Source organism: Callorhinchus milii, unplaced genomic scaffold (assembly GCF_018977255.1).
Source record: "Callorhinchus milii isolate IMCB2004 unplaced genomic scaffold, IMCB_Cmil_1.0 Scaffold3, whole genome shotgun sequence".
Lineage (NCBI taxonomy): Eukaryota > Metazoa > Chordata > Chondrichthyes > Chimaeriformes > Callorhinchidae > Callorhinchus > Callorhinchus milii.
In genome coordinates, this window is record NW_024704744.1 from 95,985,976 (window position 1) to 96,005,147 (window position 19,172).

Below are 19,172 nucleotides of genomic sequence, written 5' to 3' on the forward strand. Positions count from 1 at the left end.
TTTTTAAAAATAAAATTGGTGGTGGATGGGGGAGGGGATTCCTGGAATTTATGCTTCTGATTTGAGAACCTGCTGACAAGTACTTCCTCAATCTTCAAAGTGTTTTTACTTGCACTGCATTTTAGCCATTTACCTCAATAAAAATATAGCCTGAATGCTGAAACTGTAAGCAGACAGTTAAAAAAAAAAACATGGTGGGTTTCTTCTTCACCTGAGGCGACAGAGATTCCGGGCTCCCTGCACTGTTGGCTTCTATTTAAGCACACGCTGAAAAAATCCCCTACTTCTGTACTGTAATACTTATAAAATATTAATTAAAAATAGTTCAGGAAAGTCCCCTTCTGCTTCCCCAATTCTCTGTTGCAGTTTAACTTGCAATTCATTTTTTTTGACCAATATTGCGCAAGATTGGTTTGGATGGTGAAGACTCTTCGGCCCATCTGATCTCTCTTCCCCCCCACCCACCCACCCTCTATACCCCCCCCCCAGTATACCTTCCTGGCCTCGTATCACGCTGTTTGCAAGGAGTCCAATGCCTTGGCCTCAACCGGTTCTAGTTATTAATAATCATTGTACTGAAGTTGCCCTTTTGGAGCAGCTCTAAACCTGCGTTGTCTTGTTCTACTGCCTCGATGTTTTGGGTTTACTTGCAATCTCGTCGAAAATATTATCGACCTCTATGAGATCCCTCCGCACTGGTTGTCTTATGGCGAATAGGGGAAATAGCATGTCTAAACGGTTGATCGCAGCTCATTCCTCGAGCACTAATATTCTATGCTAAAGCCCTGGCTGGCTGGACGAACAAGGTGGAAGGGAGGGGAGGAGAGATCCGGGACAAAATGCCAGAATTTCCAGCAATGTGTAATTACAATGTCGGTTTCGTCGTGCTGTGAAATGGCATTGTAACTGACTGAATTGTTTGTCGTCCTTACATGAAATGGTAAGGACGTTTACACTTCAGTCACTGGACAAAAATGTATCTCCTGGGTATAAAGGCTGCAAAGGCACAACTATTGAATACTACGGTGAAATGTTCATCTCTCAGTTGCTGTGATTGTTTGCTGAGATTGGTTCCTATATCTCTGGCCTGTCCTTGTTCAGACAGTTTGAGGGGGGAGAAAGTACCTTTCTTGTAGCTACGCAGTGGAGAATGCAACCGAGATCCTCGGCCACTTTCTCAAGGCTACATGGTAAAGTGACAGCCGGCTTATCAAAATTATGAAGCTGTGGTTTTAAAACCCATTTAGAAGCCTTGAGCTTTTAAGTGCTCGGTATAACATTGATTGCCTGATATACAGAGTGTTATTTGCCAGAATAGTTTTGCATTTTCCCAATTCGCCAAACATGCTTCCAAATGCGAACAACAGTTGCGAGTCCCTCAATAGAAACGAGTTACTTGCCTCTCCTCAAAACTAAACCACCGTACATAATTTGTTTGCGAAAATTCACACTTTTGAGTATGAATGGAGTGGGAACCTTATGCTTTATATGAGCCACTGTGATGTTTGGTGGTTGCGCAATGGTCCATATGAGAACAATCTGTTTTAAAGAAACTATCTGTAGCGAAGAACCCATGCTGTGTTGTGAACCCTTAATCTCCAGAAGGAAGTGAATAACCACAGGCAAAAAACTTGAAAGATAACAGAAATTCCTCTCTGGACTCCCAAAGGCAATTTCAGTGAGAATTCCAGGATATTGATTGCAAAGCACAACCTGCATTATTCAACTTGACTGGGTTGTGTTCCACTGATATCTTCATAATAGCAGCAGCACACAAACCTTAAGTCTAATCGGTGGTGTAGGACTACATCCATAAGATGGTCAAACCTTCAGCCCAGTCTCTTAACAAGATGTTCAATTCTCTCCTAAAAATCAGGTAAACATAAATTGACTTTGATGGGAGACTTACGTTCTATATATATATATAATATAATATATAAAATGTATACTGCTGGAAAATAGAAAGAGAACTATAATGTCATATACTTGAAACCTCCCAATTTTGTACTCGCATTCATAGGTAGAACTGTTTAACTACCTGCTTGACTCAGGTTGATAATCATAAAAATCCCTCGAAAGAAAGTTGACTCTGCTCCACTCTGCAACAATGCAGTCAACGACACCGAGATCCACTTATTTTTCCTTTCTCTCAAACCCCACCATCACGACTACCAAAGATAAGCGCTCCGGGACTCTACCTGGCGTGCGTGAATGACGCTATACAAATGCAAGTTGTTGTTAGTCACAAGTTGGCCACAAGCCTAACGAGCACTGTTTGAGCTGCAGACAGATAGCTGCTACCAGGAAATTTTGCTGAACGAAATGACGAAAAACCCTACGAGTAGGTTTCCACCGTCCTCCAACCCACAGCCAGTGTGCACAAACTTACCCTGGGAACGGTGACTTCATTAGTTTTACCATGTAACCAGTTTAATCTGCAAACTGATGCCAAGAAACCACAAGTGACACAGCGCTGTCCCATTTGAGTGGTTTCATCCTATTCGTCATACGTTAACTGTAGGTATAACCCCACGTCTAGACTCCTCAACTGGTAACTATACCAGATACTCGCGAATGGATATCCTGGCCCTCTTTTATGAATGCAAGCCCACACTGTGTATGTTTAACTTGCGTTTTACCATTTGTACCGTGGCTACATGGATGCAAGAAAGCCCAGCTTGGCCCAAAAAGTGGCTAACAATTTCACAGGTCTCCCGCAAACCGCAACGAATTTCAGTCCAAGTCAGATTTACCTCCACGTTGGGAGAGGAACCTTACTTGCTTCTTCTTTTTTTGGGGGGCCGGTAAAGAAGATGATCGTGAATGATACGTTCTTTTTTTTAAAAAGAAACAAAGCAAAAAGACCAATCAATCCCATGCACTGCTGATGTAAGTCGAAGCAAATACACGGAGCTAGTGAGCAAAGTGGTTTGAACATTGATCAATCAGCTCGCGGAAACTTTTAACTTAATCCAGCGTCTGTCTCGTGGGTAACCTGAGAGATCTGTTGCAGGACGTTTACTGATTGCTGCATAATTGACTAAAATCCACTTGAAGCTGGATAACTGCTTCACTTCCTCTCTGGTGTAATGTGGGCGCATATTTAAGCAGGACTCAAGACTCAAATTCATCAGTTTCAAACTTCCTGTTGCTTGGTTAGCAGTTTCTAGTCCCAGAACTAGAGTTTTTTTTTAAATATAAATGTTTTTGCTAGAGACTTTCCATGAAAACCTACCGTTAGCAAATTTTATTTCTCTCTCTCTCCTCTCTCTCCCTCTCTTTCGTGCTTCTTTCAAACCGGCGAGTAGGTTTCTCTCTCTCCTCCCCCATTTCAAACTGTAGACCATCTGCTGTACCGCTTAGCCAACCCCACTTCTCATTTTTCAGAGCAACTTTAAAAACATGTCACCGTTCGTTTCAGAAGTAAAAACGCACCTAAAGCATTTGTTAAACAAAGCCAAAGTAAAATTGCAGATGGCTGAAGAAAAAGAATTCGGTTTTTCTTTTTTTTTAAAAAAAAAGTACAAACAAATCCCTCCACTGCCAAAGAAATCCCTGCTACGGCTTACTCGTTAACGTAGAAAAGCCAACGTGAAATGATTTGAGTCGATCAGAACGCCACACAGCGAGACCACAAGGAAAAGGAACAGGTCTATACGGGAAAGAGTGTATATTAAGAGTCAGGAAGCCGAAAATCTCAAGCACACAAAGGCACAGTTGGGACTTAAACTGCCTTGAGCTGAGACAGACCGTGCGCTGAAAGAGTCCAGCTAAGTCTAGAAAGCAGATAATAGCTGATCATATAGCGATAAAGAATACGCAGATGTGAAAAAGAAAGCTTAGTTAACTGTTCAGTAGTTTCATCATTATTATTATTAAACTATTAGTTTCGCTCACAAAATATACAGTCAATTCACTTTACAGTATATTCTCTGAAGCGCTTTGAGACGTCTCGAAGACGTGATAAGGCGCTGTATAAAATGCGAGGGTTATTATTATTATTCATTTTTGAAACGTGTCGATTTTGATTTCACAGCTCTCTGCAAAGGCAGCGTGCTTATGTTCGCAGCAAAAAAAAATCACTGCTCAGGGTCAGTTATAGATTTACATAATAATAATAATAATTCTTGCATTTGATATAGCGCTTTTCACGTCGGGAGGACGTCCCAAAGCGCTTCACAGAACACACTGTAAAGTGAATTGACTGTACATTTGTGGGCGAACGCGGCAGCCAATTGCGCACAGCAATGTCCCACAAACAGTCGTGGATTGAAAATGACCAATTTATTATTGTTTTGTTGTTTTGGAGGGATTATTATTAGGCTCTGTGTGGAGTAAGGAAACTTGCCCAAGGTTTCGCCCTCTGCCTGGAATTGAACTCAGGTCTCTCACTTGCAAAGCGAGTGCTCTAACGACTGAGCTACAGGACTCCACGAATGTACAGCATGCAAACAGGCCATTCGGACCACCAGTCCGTGCCAGTGTTTACACTCCACCCACTCCTTTCTCCCTCCCATACCCTTCTATCCACTTCTCCGTCAAGTGCATATCTAGCGTTGTCTCGAATGCGACTGTTACCACTGCATCTGATTCAGGCAGCGAGTTGTAGTCAGTCTTAAACCCATTCTGCTACCGCTCCCGTAACTCCACATACCTAGTCACAAGTCTCTCAAATGGCACTTTATCAAAGGCCTTCTGGAAACCCAAATACACTACACCCACTATGTTTCCATGGTCTACTTTATAGAGTGGTTCAACCCTTTGGTTGCTGAGGGCTGGCTGGCTGTGGTCCACGTGCCACATAGGCAATATTTTTGTGTTTCCTTTCCAGAAATATAACCAGTAAGACCCATACAGAAATCCTAGGTTTTAAACTGTGTAACTGTATTACTTGATTTCGGTCTCTCTCTCTCTCTCTCTGTCTCTCTCTCTCTCTCTCCGGTTACCAGTTTGAAAGTGATTGATGGGTTCTGCTGCTCTCGCGTCGCTGTGTTTCCTGGAAGGTCAGACCGGGCCCGAGCTCTGGACACGCTGTGTTCGTGTACCGGATGAAATCATCCACCGCCAGGGCAGTCGGTTGGACCACCCTGAAACTTACTCCATCTTCAAAGAGTTCGCTAGGGTCGGTCAAGCATGACGTAAATCCATTTTGTAAATCCATGCTGGCTGCTCTTAATTATATTCTCCTTTACTAGATGATCAGTTACTTCATTTTTTTTTAATATGGATTCCAATATCCAGTGCCCACAAACGATGTGAAAGCTAACTGGCCTGTAGTTTCCTCAATCAGCTTGAATACCCTTTATAAAAATAGATATTACACTGGCCACCCTCCAGTCCTTTGGCACGATTCCTTCGCCTACAGAAATCTTAAATGTGGTCACAGAGTAGACCATAAACATTTTTGGCCGCTAGTTGACGAACTAATAAACCGGGCTAATTGCAGAAAGTACCAGTCAGAGCAAATGACTTGTAATTTCAGACCCTTGGAAAGTCTTTTTTTTTTTTTAAAAACGTGAGTTCCAAAGCAATTAAAATTAGGAGTTGATTCATTGTTTTGCACGGAGCTGTGACACAAAAAGATGTACGCAGTTAACAATCTTATTACAGTCTATGAAACCCGAGTTAAAATATGGCTGGAAACACTCAGGGAGAAGAAATCTACGTTTAATAAACAACGTCTGCTGCTGCCATTCTGCTGCAGTCTCTGGAGGGAGGCCACACCAGCCAGCAGACTGTACGTTACAGTGGATCAGACCCTAAATTAAACTTTCAGCTCACTGTGGGACAGCTCGTATAGTTCTGCTATCCAGTGCCAAATATTATTAAAGAGCTGAGACACTTGCCTTAAAGGCAAGTCCAATGGAACTTTTTTTTTTAAAAAAAAACTGTTGAATTTTAATGCTTCACTTTGCACAGTCCGCGTTCGGACTGCGGTTATATGACAGTCGACGTGAAGCGAACAAATAATGAGACGATGTATTTTGATGCAATCGAACTACTTTCTTGAACTGGATCTCTAGCTCCTGAAACTGAGGCTTCATTACATAATTTGGTCACTTTGATGCAATCTGTGTATTGTCTTGGCGATTGCTGCGCTCTGCGCTAATCAACAACTGCGACGCTAAATGTCCGAACATCACGGAATCAAAATGGGGAACACACTAATGAATAATGGAAACCTTTACTGATCCGAAACTCCACGCCATTCCTCTCAAATTCGCTTCTGCAAGAATATATATCTGCCAATCATTTGCTTTAATGAAAGGTATTCGTAAATCTCAGAAATACTTTTAGAATATTGGAAATCAAAACGAGGTAACGGGATTCTGTATTTCTGGTTAATTTAAGCTTCACTGCATTCCTATTACTAGAGTCATTCAATACATTAAGCCATACACGCACACACAGACGCTGTACATATTTTCTTTCTACGAGTGGAGATAAGCGGAACTTAATCTGTGGAATCAACATAAATTAGCGAAGACTAGTTTGGCCGAATGGCCTGTTTCTGAGCTGCGTCACTCTATGCAAATCGATGTATATGTGTATGTGGGGCTTGGATGAAAAGAAATTGCTCTCAGGTTGAAAAACCAGAAAGGAGGACCCTGTTAGAACGCACCTTGTTAGTACACTGGCTCGATTAGAACAGGATTGGGTTTCGGGTCTCAACATCTCAAAAATCCAGACACTGCACCGGCCAACTCCATCCATCATCAGACTTCAAATTGGGCTTCAGATCCCTTCACAACACAACACAATCTGCACTTCAAATTACGTCAATATGCTTCTAATCCTGTCCCTTCAAATCGCACCAGTGCAACAAAACAACTTGAAGAGCGCTGAAATGTTTTGAAGTGCGATGTGGGCCGACATAGCAATGCATTACAATTTACGTTTATACAGCTTCTTTCACATCACCAAAATACTCGACACTGCCAGCTGGGAGTAGGGCACGAAAGGGGTAGGGGGCAGAAAGATCTTTGCATTTGATTTTGTGCCTTATCACGTCTTCAAGGCGTCTTAAAGCGCTTCACAGAACATACTGTATATCTTGTAGGCAAAACGCGGCAGTCAATTGCTAACAGCAGTGTCCTGAGCGACCAATGTTTTTTGAAGGGATTATTACCCCTGGAAAAGCGATCCGCCAATCGACTGACAACCAGGTTCCTGCTTACTGCTGGTAAACAGAGGCGTGTGGAGTGAGGAAACTTGCCCAACGTTTCACCCTGCCCGGGAATCGAACCCAGGCCTCTCACTTGCGAGGCGAGTGCTCTAACCACTACTCTAAAGGACTCCTAAGTGGACCAAGTGAAGGGAGTGGCTTTTTTGCTACATTCCACTGTCCTGATACGTTATATATTAAGCTTCATTCAAAAGTCATATTTAGTATGAGTCACATTTAGTATGAATTAAAAACCTAAAACATTTCTCAACTTGCGCCACGATACTAAGAAAAAAAAAGAATCATTTTGCTCCAGTTCGACCAGGTTTGAAAACAAACTCCTCAAGTACTTTTATGCAAAGTTCTGCAAAAGTTCAGTGTAAGTACAACTGCGTGGGCTGGAACTGAAACGTGAAGTCCAGAAGGGCCCGGGTTGGATCCCTGATCTGCATTGTGTCACCCTGCGTGAAAGGCACTAACTATATAAATACAAGTGGTTGTTTAGCTGACTGTGGAGAGCAGTCGAGGCACAATTGGTTCTAAACATTGTGGGGCCGGGGAAGAGGAGTGGGGGGTTGGTGGGGAAAGCCAAGGTTTCTGCTCCTGATAGCTGCTGGAAAGGACACAGACAGAAATCAAGTGAATACAGGGGGGATCAGACTTGGCATCCACACAGTCAGATAGCTTGCTGACGTTCATTGTCTGGGCTCACTCATACAGAATGACCATTTAGAGAACTGCTATTGTTTCCGACTCCACCACGAGGCATTCCCTTCTGGAAAGGGGAGAAAACAAGAGGCAGGGAATATCCTCTAAAGCAGTAAAGGTTACTTTCTCTCTCCACACACACACACACACACACACAAAAACTAGGAACATAAGGTCCCTAATCCACGCTGATACACTTAGAGTGCGTGTGCTGCAAGTCACCTTCATGTCTGATCACATTATCACTCAGTTATAGTGCAATCTCCTTGTACATGAGAAATAAAATGATATCTGGTGTTCTTGGATAACAAATGTGTTTAATAAGCACCTCCGAAGGGAATACATTTATTCTGCCAATAACTTTCTTGAACGGCCTTGAATGAACTAATTTACCAAGAAAATGTTTCGCCAGAGGTCTTTAGCACAATTGCTGCCAAAGAGATGAAATATTTTATTTCACATTTCGCAGTTAATATTTTAAGTTGACGGTCTGCAAACGCAGGTGGTGGGACGTACAGATTGATGTTTCTCATGCCAGCAATATAGGCAAAAAAAAATATACACCAACCAGTACTGATCACCAACTAAGCAAGTGGGTAGAACACGGTTCAGGTAAAGTAAATGAAGCTGTAGGAAATTATAGCTTGGAAAATAATGGGAGGGTCGCAAGATGGCAGATGTGTTTAACTTAATTATTCACAAACAGAATAAACTATTATGAAACTTTATCCCAAGAATTCAACAAAAGAGGCACAAGGCTGGAATCGGAAAATTACAGCAGTTAGCCTGACAGCCGTAGTTAGGAAAGCACGTGAAAGCCTGATGCAGGATGTCATCAATATTCCTACAAGGACACGGAGGCCATAAGGAATAGTCAGCACAGATTCACGAGCAGTAGGTCAAGCTTCACTAATGCACTGAATTCTTTGAGGCAGTGGCTAAACTAACGGTTGAGGCCGCCCCAGTGCATATAATTTACTATGATTTTCAGAAAGCATTTGATAAGAGTTCCGCATGTAAAAGGAGGTTAAGGTTCATGAAATTAATGGCAGATTAGTTGGACCGAAAACTGTCTTGATAATAGAAAGCAGGTGGTGATAATGGGGAAAGCTCGAGGGGGGAGGGAGTTATGGGAAGGGAAGGGCAGCGACGAGCAGAGTTCCGCAGATGTCTGTTCTGGGTTTCCCTCGGTTCGCACTACAAATGATGTTGAGCGGAGCATTAAAAAGCCCATAGTTTTTGTGATAGGGAAGGACCATTAGGCCAAACAAAATGACCCCTTTTTTATTTTGCTTCTCAATTTTCCAATTACTTTAGTGTAAACTTTTCTGATGATCTCTCTGGTTAAGTGACAGGGACGAGGCAGATAAACAAAGAAATCTAGGTCAGACGAATTTTAATGTGGGCGTTTATATGGCAACGCAAATTCGGAGAAGGAGAATGACAGGTGGATACACAATGAACTCGCACAACGTCTATTAGTGAAGATGTGAATATGAATGTAGACGAGTGGAAGGTAATGTGTACTTGAACAAGATAAACGATATGTCGATGCGCAATGAAGAACGTCAATTAATGAAGTCTATTTTGGGGAGGAGGGGGTCAGCGGAGTGTCTGGCACATGAATAATTTCGTGCTTCCAGAGATGAGATTGTTGAAATCGAATGCGCACTCTTTCCCTGGAGGGACACATCCTGTTTACCCAATTCCGGAAAGTATGAGGCAACGACGAGACAAAATGAAAAGCCAAGCGCAATTATGGTTTCCAGGAAACAAATTAAAAGTCTCACGCGTGATCCAGATATTCTCATCAACTGCCGACACGGTCTTGGGCTACTCCTCATCTCTTCACAGCCAGACACACCTGTGCTCCAGAGAAGGATTATTTTCATAGCCTCATCACCCATTTTACCAACTTCAAGAAGGTGCAGGGCAGTGGATTTTTTTCAGAGCCTCTTTAGTCTTGAAGCAATGAAACTAACTGCAACGCCGGGTTAACACAGTTCTTGACCAGGACACTGGGACTCGATTCAAAAGCAGCTTGATGCTGTGATGGGGGTGAATGGTAGGATGGGTGTTCCAGAAGGATCTTCATCCAAACTAATCTTGTGAAAGCTCTTACCTTGGACACTGGTGCATTGAGAGCGGCCTTGAAGTCAGACAGCGAAACAGAACACACTTTGCGATTGTCTGTTCTGGTGAGTCTGAGTTTACCATTTGCACCTGTGGGAAGTAAGTGCACCCTGTATGGGCTCAAGAGGAGTGACATTGAGTGAGCTGGAATTGGTAGCTTCCTTTGAAAGTAATCAGCCTGCAGAGAACATATGGTAAACCGAGACCAAACCAAATTGTGACTGTACCGTTGGGAAATAACTTGGGAAAATTAGTAACGAAAACAACAGTTGGGAAAAGAAAATTAGGTTAAGAATATAAAAATACAGAGACAACTTAAAGAGGTGAAAGAATAGCTCACTTATGACAGATGAGAAAGGCTCCCCTGTCATTTTTTAAGCACATAGAGAACAGCTGTGTTTAGGGGAGAGAAGTTTTAAATGCGACTGATATTGTTTGTAAAACAGTTCCCCCAAATTAATAATTCAAGTCATGTTTGGCTTCTGGACTACAAGAGAAATTAAACGCGAGTTAAAGAAGGTCGTGTCTCCATGGTTGAACTCTTACAGGAAGCTGGATGAACATCTGCAGGCTTACTTACAAGAAAACGAGATACCCGAAAACCCATGTCAAACGGAATAATAAACGAGCGACGATAATTCTTTCAGAATGAGAAGTTTTTTTCTTGCAGAAATATTCAACGCGAACTTCCAGTGGTTAAACCACACGCACGCACAGGGAAAGTACCAAAAATGTTTTGTTTTTGACGGTTCCTTTTGTAGCGCAAGCTTGTTATCGGGGAGGTAGGTGTGTGCTCATCTACGGTAATGGAGCATTCTGTCTCTGCCTAGTCACTTCCGATGAAATGTGGTAGGCTGTTGGCTTTTCCTACAATTTGGAAGAGCCACACACATCCTGTAAAGGCAATTAAATCTTGAAAGATGTATAACCCAAGCCTGGCCCCTTGACAGTTGCTAATGAACTCACTGCACGACAATGGAATTCTCAATACTGCTCCGCTTTGGATTCAAGTACGCCATGTAAAATATCAATACGTTTCTTATAGGAAATAACATTATGGGATATAGTACACAGGTAGTTCGGGACATATGCGCAGGCGACCTCCAGGAAGGTGGAAGGCAAACTAGATGGACCTTGGTCTTTTTTCATCTCGCATTTCTTATGCTCGTCTGAATAGAAATTCCAATTAAATACAATTAATTCAAATTAGATTTCTCTCAAGCTGACAATATCGCTCTCTGTAGTCTCACGAGGAATAGGCATCTATTTGCTTGTTGAAATCGGTTCTGTGCGTTCCTTATTCTCAGACAATACCATAATGGTGCAGAGAACTCCATCTAGTAGCGTGACAAAACTGCTTCAATCGGGTACTTTGCCTACAAAAGTCCTGACATTTTATCGTAATATCATCTAAAAAGACAACTGTGAGATGTCTCCTGCCATGAAAGGATGAGGTGATGTTTGCTATAGAGTAGTTTTCCATGGTCTATAAAAGGAATGGAGTTCATGGGACTTTGCACGCTTCAGAATCTAGGGTTAAATGCAGCCAAACTGAAAGTGTCCCTCTCGCTCTGCTGACTGTACAAACACATAGCGAAGTTAGCCTCGACACTTTGCAGTGGGCACGAGTCCATAGCGCAACATGATCTGGCACCAATGCGCAAACAAATTGTCATGAAGGCAGCTAGTAAGGGAATGGGAATGCCACATACCACCGCATGCCCTTCAGAGTTCACGGGCGTGAGCGGTGGTGGGGGGGGGAGCCTTAAAGGAAACTTTTCACCCACAGTCATACACAGTCACTCCACTTTACGGTATTTTCCGTGAAGCGCTTTGAGAATGCGAGGATTATTAGTATTAGAAGTTGACTCTGCATTTCACACAATCTATACATGAGAGTGTGGCAGGAAATTCAAAATGTTGCAGTATTCACAACACTGTTCTTGATCAGCACAATGCTTCATTCACCCTTTTCTTTTTTTAAAAAAAAACGCAGTAAACTGTTGTTCACCGAGACTGAATTTGACTGTTTTGGGGTCTGCGTCTACCAGCTCAGACCCCTACCCCACCCCCCACCTCCCCCGCCCACTCCCCCGCTTAAAATGTAACACAAAAAAAATTTGAGACGTCAGAGTCAATCACGTCAGCCCCGATGCCATTTCTTCCTTGGCCAAGTGTGCGGAAGTTTGTCTTTTTCGCGCTGGAGGCACTGGAGCCAAGTGTACCAAGCTTCCCGTATAACGTGCTTCCCGGAAACACGCGGGTCCACAGTAGGCACACGCTATAAGCGAACAGTGCGTTCCAACGACGTTGTGATGTGAAGCCGCCGTGAGCCATTGCACAGTCCTGCAGACATCCCCGTCAATCCCTGCCCCAGGAAACTTGTTTGAAAGAGACTTGCGCAAAAGCTGGTCGCTGTAGCCCACCCCCACCCCCACCGAGTTTTCCGGGAGGGCGTTTGAACCTGCATCAGTGCAGATCGCAGCATTTCAGTGGCTTATTAGGGAAGTTCCACTTTAAGTGCCATCATCGTCACCCCGTTAACTTATTTCTCTCTTGCGGGTGTCCCGTGTCTTTCGTGTACTTCAATTTTTAATTTTTTTTTACGATTTTTAACTCCCCCCCCCTCCCCCCCACCCCCCACCCCAAAAGAAACACACACAAAGTATGGAAACAACCCGAAAACAGCTTCAAGTTAAAGACTAGCAGCCCCGCGGCAAAGCGAGTACGAGCGAGCATGCAGTAGCACCCAGCCAGCACCGTGCTTTGTCCGAGCAAAGGCGGCCACAGATCAAAGTGCGGACCCCCCACCGAAGTAAACCGAGACGTTCCGGGAAGTAATCAGCTCCTTAGCCTTGATCATACCACATTACTCCCGACCCTCCTCGACAACTGAAGGTATTCGATTACGAGCAACAGCAGTTTATAAGGACGGACAATTTCTAACGCGGCTTTGAATAGAAACCGCTTCCCCAGACGTCTCCCTTTTCACTTTAATCTACCAAAGTGAAAACAGTCGAAAGGTCTTAACCCCTACAAGTCACAAGGTTGACTTGATTCCCCCCCCCCCCCCCCCCCACACACACACACACATTGGGTTGATCATTTAAACACCAGACATTTACAGGAGACCACCGAGTGGCATCTTTGAGTAGTGTTTGAGCTCCGTACCTGCCAAGGTCTGTCCCAGTCCAACGGAATAGGTATTGCTCCGAGCCAGGCTCCAAATATACTGCACGCGGTTGTGATCTGCAGGCTGGTATCCCAGATTGACATGGCCCTGCACAATCAAAATCATCATCGCAAGGTCAATTCCCGCTCAGTCTCCACTTCACGGCCGGCAAAAAAACGTGCTTTATCGACACGAGCAGAATGTTAACGTAGAAAGGCTTACAACGATCCCCCCCCACACCACCAGCCCAGAAATGATCTCGCCTTCAGTGGGATCGCTTTACAAATCGTTCCTTTACCAGGAAGGCAAAATGATAAAATTTAACTGCTGGACACAGAAATCGTGTTGATTTTTTTTTTTCCACGTGCTGACGTTTAAACACATTACTGTTTATAAAAATAACCCTTGCACTTGATAGATCGCGTGGGTGAGATGCCTCAAAGCGTCTACGTTTTGATATAGAAAAGAACGGTCATTTTTCTTAATCGATTTATAACATCAAAATGTCTCAAAGCACTTCGCAAGTAACGCTGTCAAGCACGGTGCGTTTTTTTAAAAAAAATTGCAAGACACTTTTCTTTTGGTTTAGCCGGGAGTCTAACACGCTCAGAATCCTTTTGCTGTGCTTATCTTTACCTCTGGCCAATGAGAACTCACAGAAGCAAAGTTTCTGTTCGCTGGCTCTGAAGTCCACATTCCTTTTCTCCTCGTTTGCCCATAATCAGAGAAATACTGGAAGAAACCCGGACAATAGGAGTTTCCCGCGTGTGAATTGGGGTATTACTGAACCAGAACCAGCGCAACATACTTATGACCACGCAGCTTATTAACACGTGCCGCTGGAAAAACTTCATTCTACTTATCCATCTGGGACCATCCTACCCAAGTAACATACACTTTCGGACGATACAACCTGAGCCCCTCAAGTTTGGCTTGTGTGTGGTTGATCAGCGCCTTTTCAATCTGGAGACATCCAAAAATGCTTTTACAAAAAAAAACTTCACAAATTTAGGGTGAACATAATCCCGTGTGCACCTGGAGTTTGTAAGGCAGTTTCATTTGCTTTGTTGCTTACTGTGATGTTTCCAAGGATGGCAGGAGCCAACCTAGCGCGCAATGAGCTGCCAGGGTCAAATCATATAATTTGAATTGCAGTAAGGTTGAGGATTTACCTACACAAATGGCAAGTCCTGTACGTATTCTGGAGGCATGAGATGTACAGTGCACTGTGGCACAACTCATTTGCGATATTGCTAATTATATTGCACACTTATCAGCAGCAAAAAACCCCATTAATACTGGGATATAACAAACATTTGTGATCTGACACCTTTGGGTCCTGCATCTCAGCTACCTTTTTATCGCTCTTTCACCTGTGCTGTTGCTTTGATCGCACGTAGTGCATCGTGCAAAATAAAATGTCATATTATAAAAGGCCAGATTTACAGAGTGCAATCTCTGGATTCTTTCCAATGTTCATTAACGTTCCAACATTGTAAGGTCATTCAAACCTCTTGATTGCATTGTAATTCACTGCCAAACATCTATTCTTTCTCTGCATGAACAGTAAAGAACTGAAACAGCGTAACCTCGTAGCACGACCTTAAACAGCACAGACACCCGGGTTACCAAAAAAAACACCACCTCTCCTATAATGAGCAGCATTTGCCAAGATATGCAAATACTGTTAGAGAAAGAACTTGAATATTTTTACTGCTTTATCACGAGGTAAAAATTCGCTTTTCTGTGTATGAGTGGCAGCTATTCAAAAAAACATTTCAATAACACTGGTGTTGAATTATTAAATTGCCTGAGGTCATTGCTTTGTTTTGTCGACAGGAATTGTAATCCAAGCATGAATTCTTGCCAAAGTGCTGTCCGTCAGTCTGGCTCAGTGGTAACACGTTTGCTTCTTAGAAAGTTGTGGTTTCATGCCCCACGTCAGGGCTCGGAACGACACTTGAGACGCCAATGCAGCGCTGAGAGTGAGTCAGTTGCGTTGTCGGAGGTGCTGACCTTCGGGTGAGATGCTAACCAGGGTCCCGCCTGTTCAGGTGGGCCCTAAAAGTTTCCCCGTCATTCGAAAAGAGGAGAGAGTTGCTCCCAGTGACCCGGCCGACAAATGCTCCAAAAGAAACGAAAGAAAATTGGGTCGCACACTCCGCGGCTGTGCGTGTGTGTGTGTGTGTGTGTGTGTGTGGGGGGGGGGGAGGGGAACGCCGCTGGGCGCAATGGGCTGCCACGTTTCACCCACGAAATACACGTCAATCCACTTTACAGTGTATCCCGTGAAGCGCCTTGCGACGCCTCGACAACCTGATAAGGTGCTGCATCGAATTGCGAGGATTGTTATGGTTTCTTGTTCACGGCATTTGTATGGTTGAGCAGCACCTGGTGGTTTTTGGATGAAATTACAACACGAAAAGACCCACAAAGCTGAATTCACGTAAACCAAATACTTTCAAGTACCACAAATGGGACTCATTTACTCTCCAGTTAAAAATAAATGCACTGGCAATCTACAGAAAGAACTGCAGATACCCACCTATAAACTGTTTTGGATAAATCGTTTCCTTGTTTAGATAAATTTATGATCTGGATTCAGTTGGTAGCGCTCTCGCCGCCGAGCAGCTTTCCCCAGTTGGAACGCTTGAATTTACAGTCTCGGCTGATACTGCAGTGCAGTTTTGGGTGTGTGTGCATATTTGGTGGTTCTTGAGGTGAGAAGATGGGACATAAAAAAAATCCCCTCACGCTATTCAAAAAGAGAATTGCCAACATTCCTCTCGTTAAATTGCGGATCCCTGACTGTCCAGCGCCTTGGAACGACCTCCTGAGCTGAAAAGGCGCTATACAAATGTAATTTGTTGTTGTTATTACATCTCGACGACGGTCATGATTAAGTAGTAAAAGTATATCTGAAATTTATAAACAGTTGCAAGTGACCAAGAGGGGCGAATTCCTAGAATACTTCCACTTGACCCCCATATCTACCCACAAAAATGTCTGAGTACAAACAAAAAAATGTTGTATGTTGTTGTTGTTGTTGTTGTCACTGTTGTTTGTGGGGATTTGGATTGAACTTGCTGCTATGGTTACCTACAAATGCAGTCTCCGTGCTTCTTGCTTCTATGCTGCAAACCCCTTGTGAGAATCATCAACATTATAGACGGCGTAAAAAAAAAAGAAAGGATTATCCAGAACACATACACACAAACTTACAAGTGAATCTACATGAGGACCCACCCACCCTGTACTGGCTTACCCATTTTTACTGAAGACCCGAATCCAAGCGTGAAGGCTGGGCCCCAGCAAACAGAGACAGCGAAGTGTGGTGAAGGTAGAGAGCAGAACTGCAAACAAAAAGGTCTCCCACAAGGACCTGTAAAATACAGAAACCAGTTTGTAATCTTTGGTGCGTCACAAAAAAAAACACAATAGTTAAATAACGTATGTTACAGCAAAACGTGGGTCAGCAACATCTTTCCGACGAGGTACAATTTGATAGAATTGTATTAATACTGTAGTTTTCATCCGGGCTACTGAAATGAAGTATCTACACAAGATTAAAAACTTGGCTTTGTGGACCAAAGCAAACTCTGGCATCTGATGTAGCACTTTATTGTGTCGTAAAGACATCTCAAAGCGCTTCATAGCCGTGAAGTGAATGACTAATTTCTATCTGGGGATTGTTAACCAGGACATTAGCTTTTATTTGATCACAGTGACACAGCCAGGTCAGTGTATCTCGTCAGAAGAGTTGAACTTCAAACAATATTCTTGAAGCGCTTTGAGACGTCTCAACGACGTGATAAAGTGCTATATCAAATACAAGTATTATTATTATTATTAATACAGCACTGTCGTAAAAGCATTGGGTGCAAATTTGAAAATGTTTTCATCCGGGGAAGTCATCATATGTCACTCTGTGCAAAAAATTTGCTTCTTAGAGGTGGAACAACGGGTTTCTCAAACTTTAAGAATATTTTGTCTTCCACAGAGCGGTTCCAAATTATCCTTTTCTTAACTAACGTTTTAATAATAATAATCCTTGCATTTGATTTAGCACTTGTCACGTCTTCGAGACGTCTCGAAGTGCTTCACAGAATAGATGTTGAAGTGAATTGGCTGTATATTTGTGGGCGAAATGTTTTCTTCCATTTGCACACTGGCCATGCAGTGCTCTCATTCTACATTTGTATACGGTAATGGGCCCACATAAGGCAAAAATGAAAAAAGCCAATAAGGTGTTCGACTCGTTCAAATTAACTAATTAACTAACCCCCCCAGAAATAACCACTTTCCACTGTTGCAGGAATAGCTCATACTATAGGTGATGTTCTATTGGAATTTTTACCAGGAACTTCTAACAAGGCCTGTCAGATTGAAAGCAATTTATGTAAATGCGCCATTATATTTTGTATTTTTAGTTTCTCAAAATTGTTCAAATCGCATATACATGATTTTATTTCAGTACCCTCCCCCCACATACCCTATAGATCCTTCCTCCCTCATCAACTTGTAATAAGTTGGAGAGGAGAAGGTAAGAGAGAGAAGTGATGGCCGCATAATAATAATCCTTGCATTTGATACAGCACTTTTCACGTCTTCTCGACGTCTCAAAGCGCTTAATAATAATAATAATCCTTGCATTTGATATAGCGCTTTTCACGTCGGGAGGACGTCCCAAAGCGCTTCACAGAACACACTGTAAAGTGAACTGACTGTATATTTGTGGGCGAAACGCGGCAGCCAATTGCGCACAGCAGCGACTGTCCCACAAACAGTCGTGGATTGAAAATGACCAATTTATTATTGTTTTGGGTTTTGGAGGGATTATTATTAGGAGTGTGGAGTAAGGAAACTTGCCCAAGGTTTCTCCCTGCCTGGAATTGAACCCAGGTCTCTCGCTTGCGAAGCGAGTGCTCTAACCACTGAGCCACAGGACTCCGATCGCTGACCTCGATCGTTTTGAGAATGCTCCAGAGTTTGCTTACGTACTTACTCTAGCAGAGGGGCTCCGTATAAAACAATGATTCCATGAAACACCAGACAGGAAACAGAGAAGAGAACACACGACCTAAAGACTTTTGTGACCTGCAAAAAAAAAGGGGGAGGGGGGGGGGGGCAAGAGAGCGATCAATCATACAATAAGAACTCTTTTTTTAAAATAAAGGCACCGTACGGTATTCAATGTCAAAGTCTAGAGGGCTTACCTTCTGACTAAAGTTCTTTTTGCTGGATACGGAGCTCGTTCCCAGCGCTAAACACAAGATGACCGATACCGCAGTGACGCTGGCGGAGCACACGCACAGCCACACCAGGTGGGTTCCTATCAGGTGAAAGTCTTCGAGAATCAAAGGGGTCACGAAGGTGGCGGAGAGGAGGGCGAGGATCAGGGTGCAGTGGGCGGAGACCATGCCCCTCAGCTCCAAATCCCTCATAATTCAGCCTTTTATTTTTCGCTCAACACTTAAAATCTAGCGCTTGTTTGGAGGAGGGGGAGGAGGAGGGGGAGAGAGGGTGGGTTAGGGTGGTGGGGGGGGGGGGAGAGGGGGCAGTTTGGCATCCAGATAAAACGATGGTTCCAATGAAACTGGACCCAGGAAAAATAAGGGAAATTATATCAAATGCAAAGATTATTGTAATAATTGTACTATAATTATTAGTATTGTTGTTGTTATGATATTGTTGACAAGTTTCTGCCAACAATTATTCGAAATACTTTCGAACCAACGTCGGGTCCCCCCGACACCTCGAGGGCCCTGTCACTCCCTCTCTCTCTCTACTCCCTCTCTCTTTCTCACTCTCAGCTCTCACTCACTCTCTCTCTTTCTAATTCTCTCACACGCTCTCTCTCTCTCACTCCCTCTCTATTCTCACTCTCTCTATTCTCTCTCTCCCTCTCTATTCTCTCACTCCCTCTCTATTCTCTCCCCTTCTCTCTCTCCCTCTCTCTCTATTCTCTCACTCCCTATTCACTCACTCCCTCTC

General features: G+C 43.3%; 1 protein-coding gene across 1 annotated transcript in view; it reads right to left on the reverse strand.

Annotated features, from left to right (window-relative positions):
• The window catches only part of pigf (phosphatidylinositol glycan anchor biosynthesis, class F), a 21,545-nt gene extending 2,855 nt beyond the window's left edge, over nt 1–18,690 (reverse strand). The window contains exons 1-4 of the mRNA XM_007896868.2: nt 18,395–18,690; nt 18,184–18,275; nt 16,444–16,560; nt 13,178–13,286 (exon numbers count right to left, since the gene is read on the reverse strand). Of these exons, the coding sequence (XP_007895059.1) occupies nt 13,178–13,286; nt 16,444–16,560; nt 18,184–18,275; nt 18,395–18,622 (546 nt within the window). The 5' untranslated portion in view covers nt 18,623–18,690. The remainder of the gene's footprint in view (nt 1–13,177; nt 13,287–16,443; nt 16,561–18,183; nt 18,276–18,394) is intronic.
• Nucleotides 18,691–19,172: the final 482 nt, after the last annotated feature.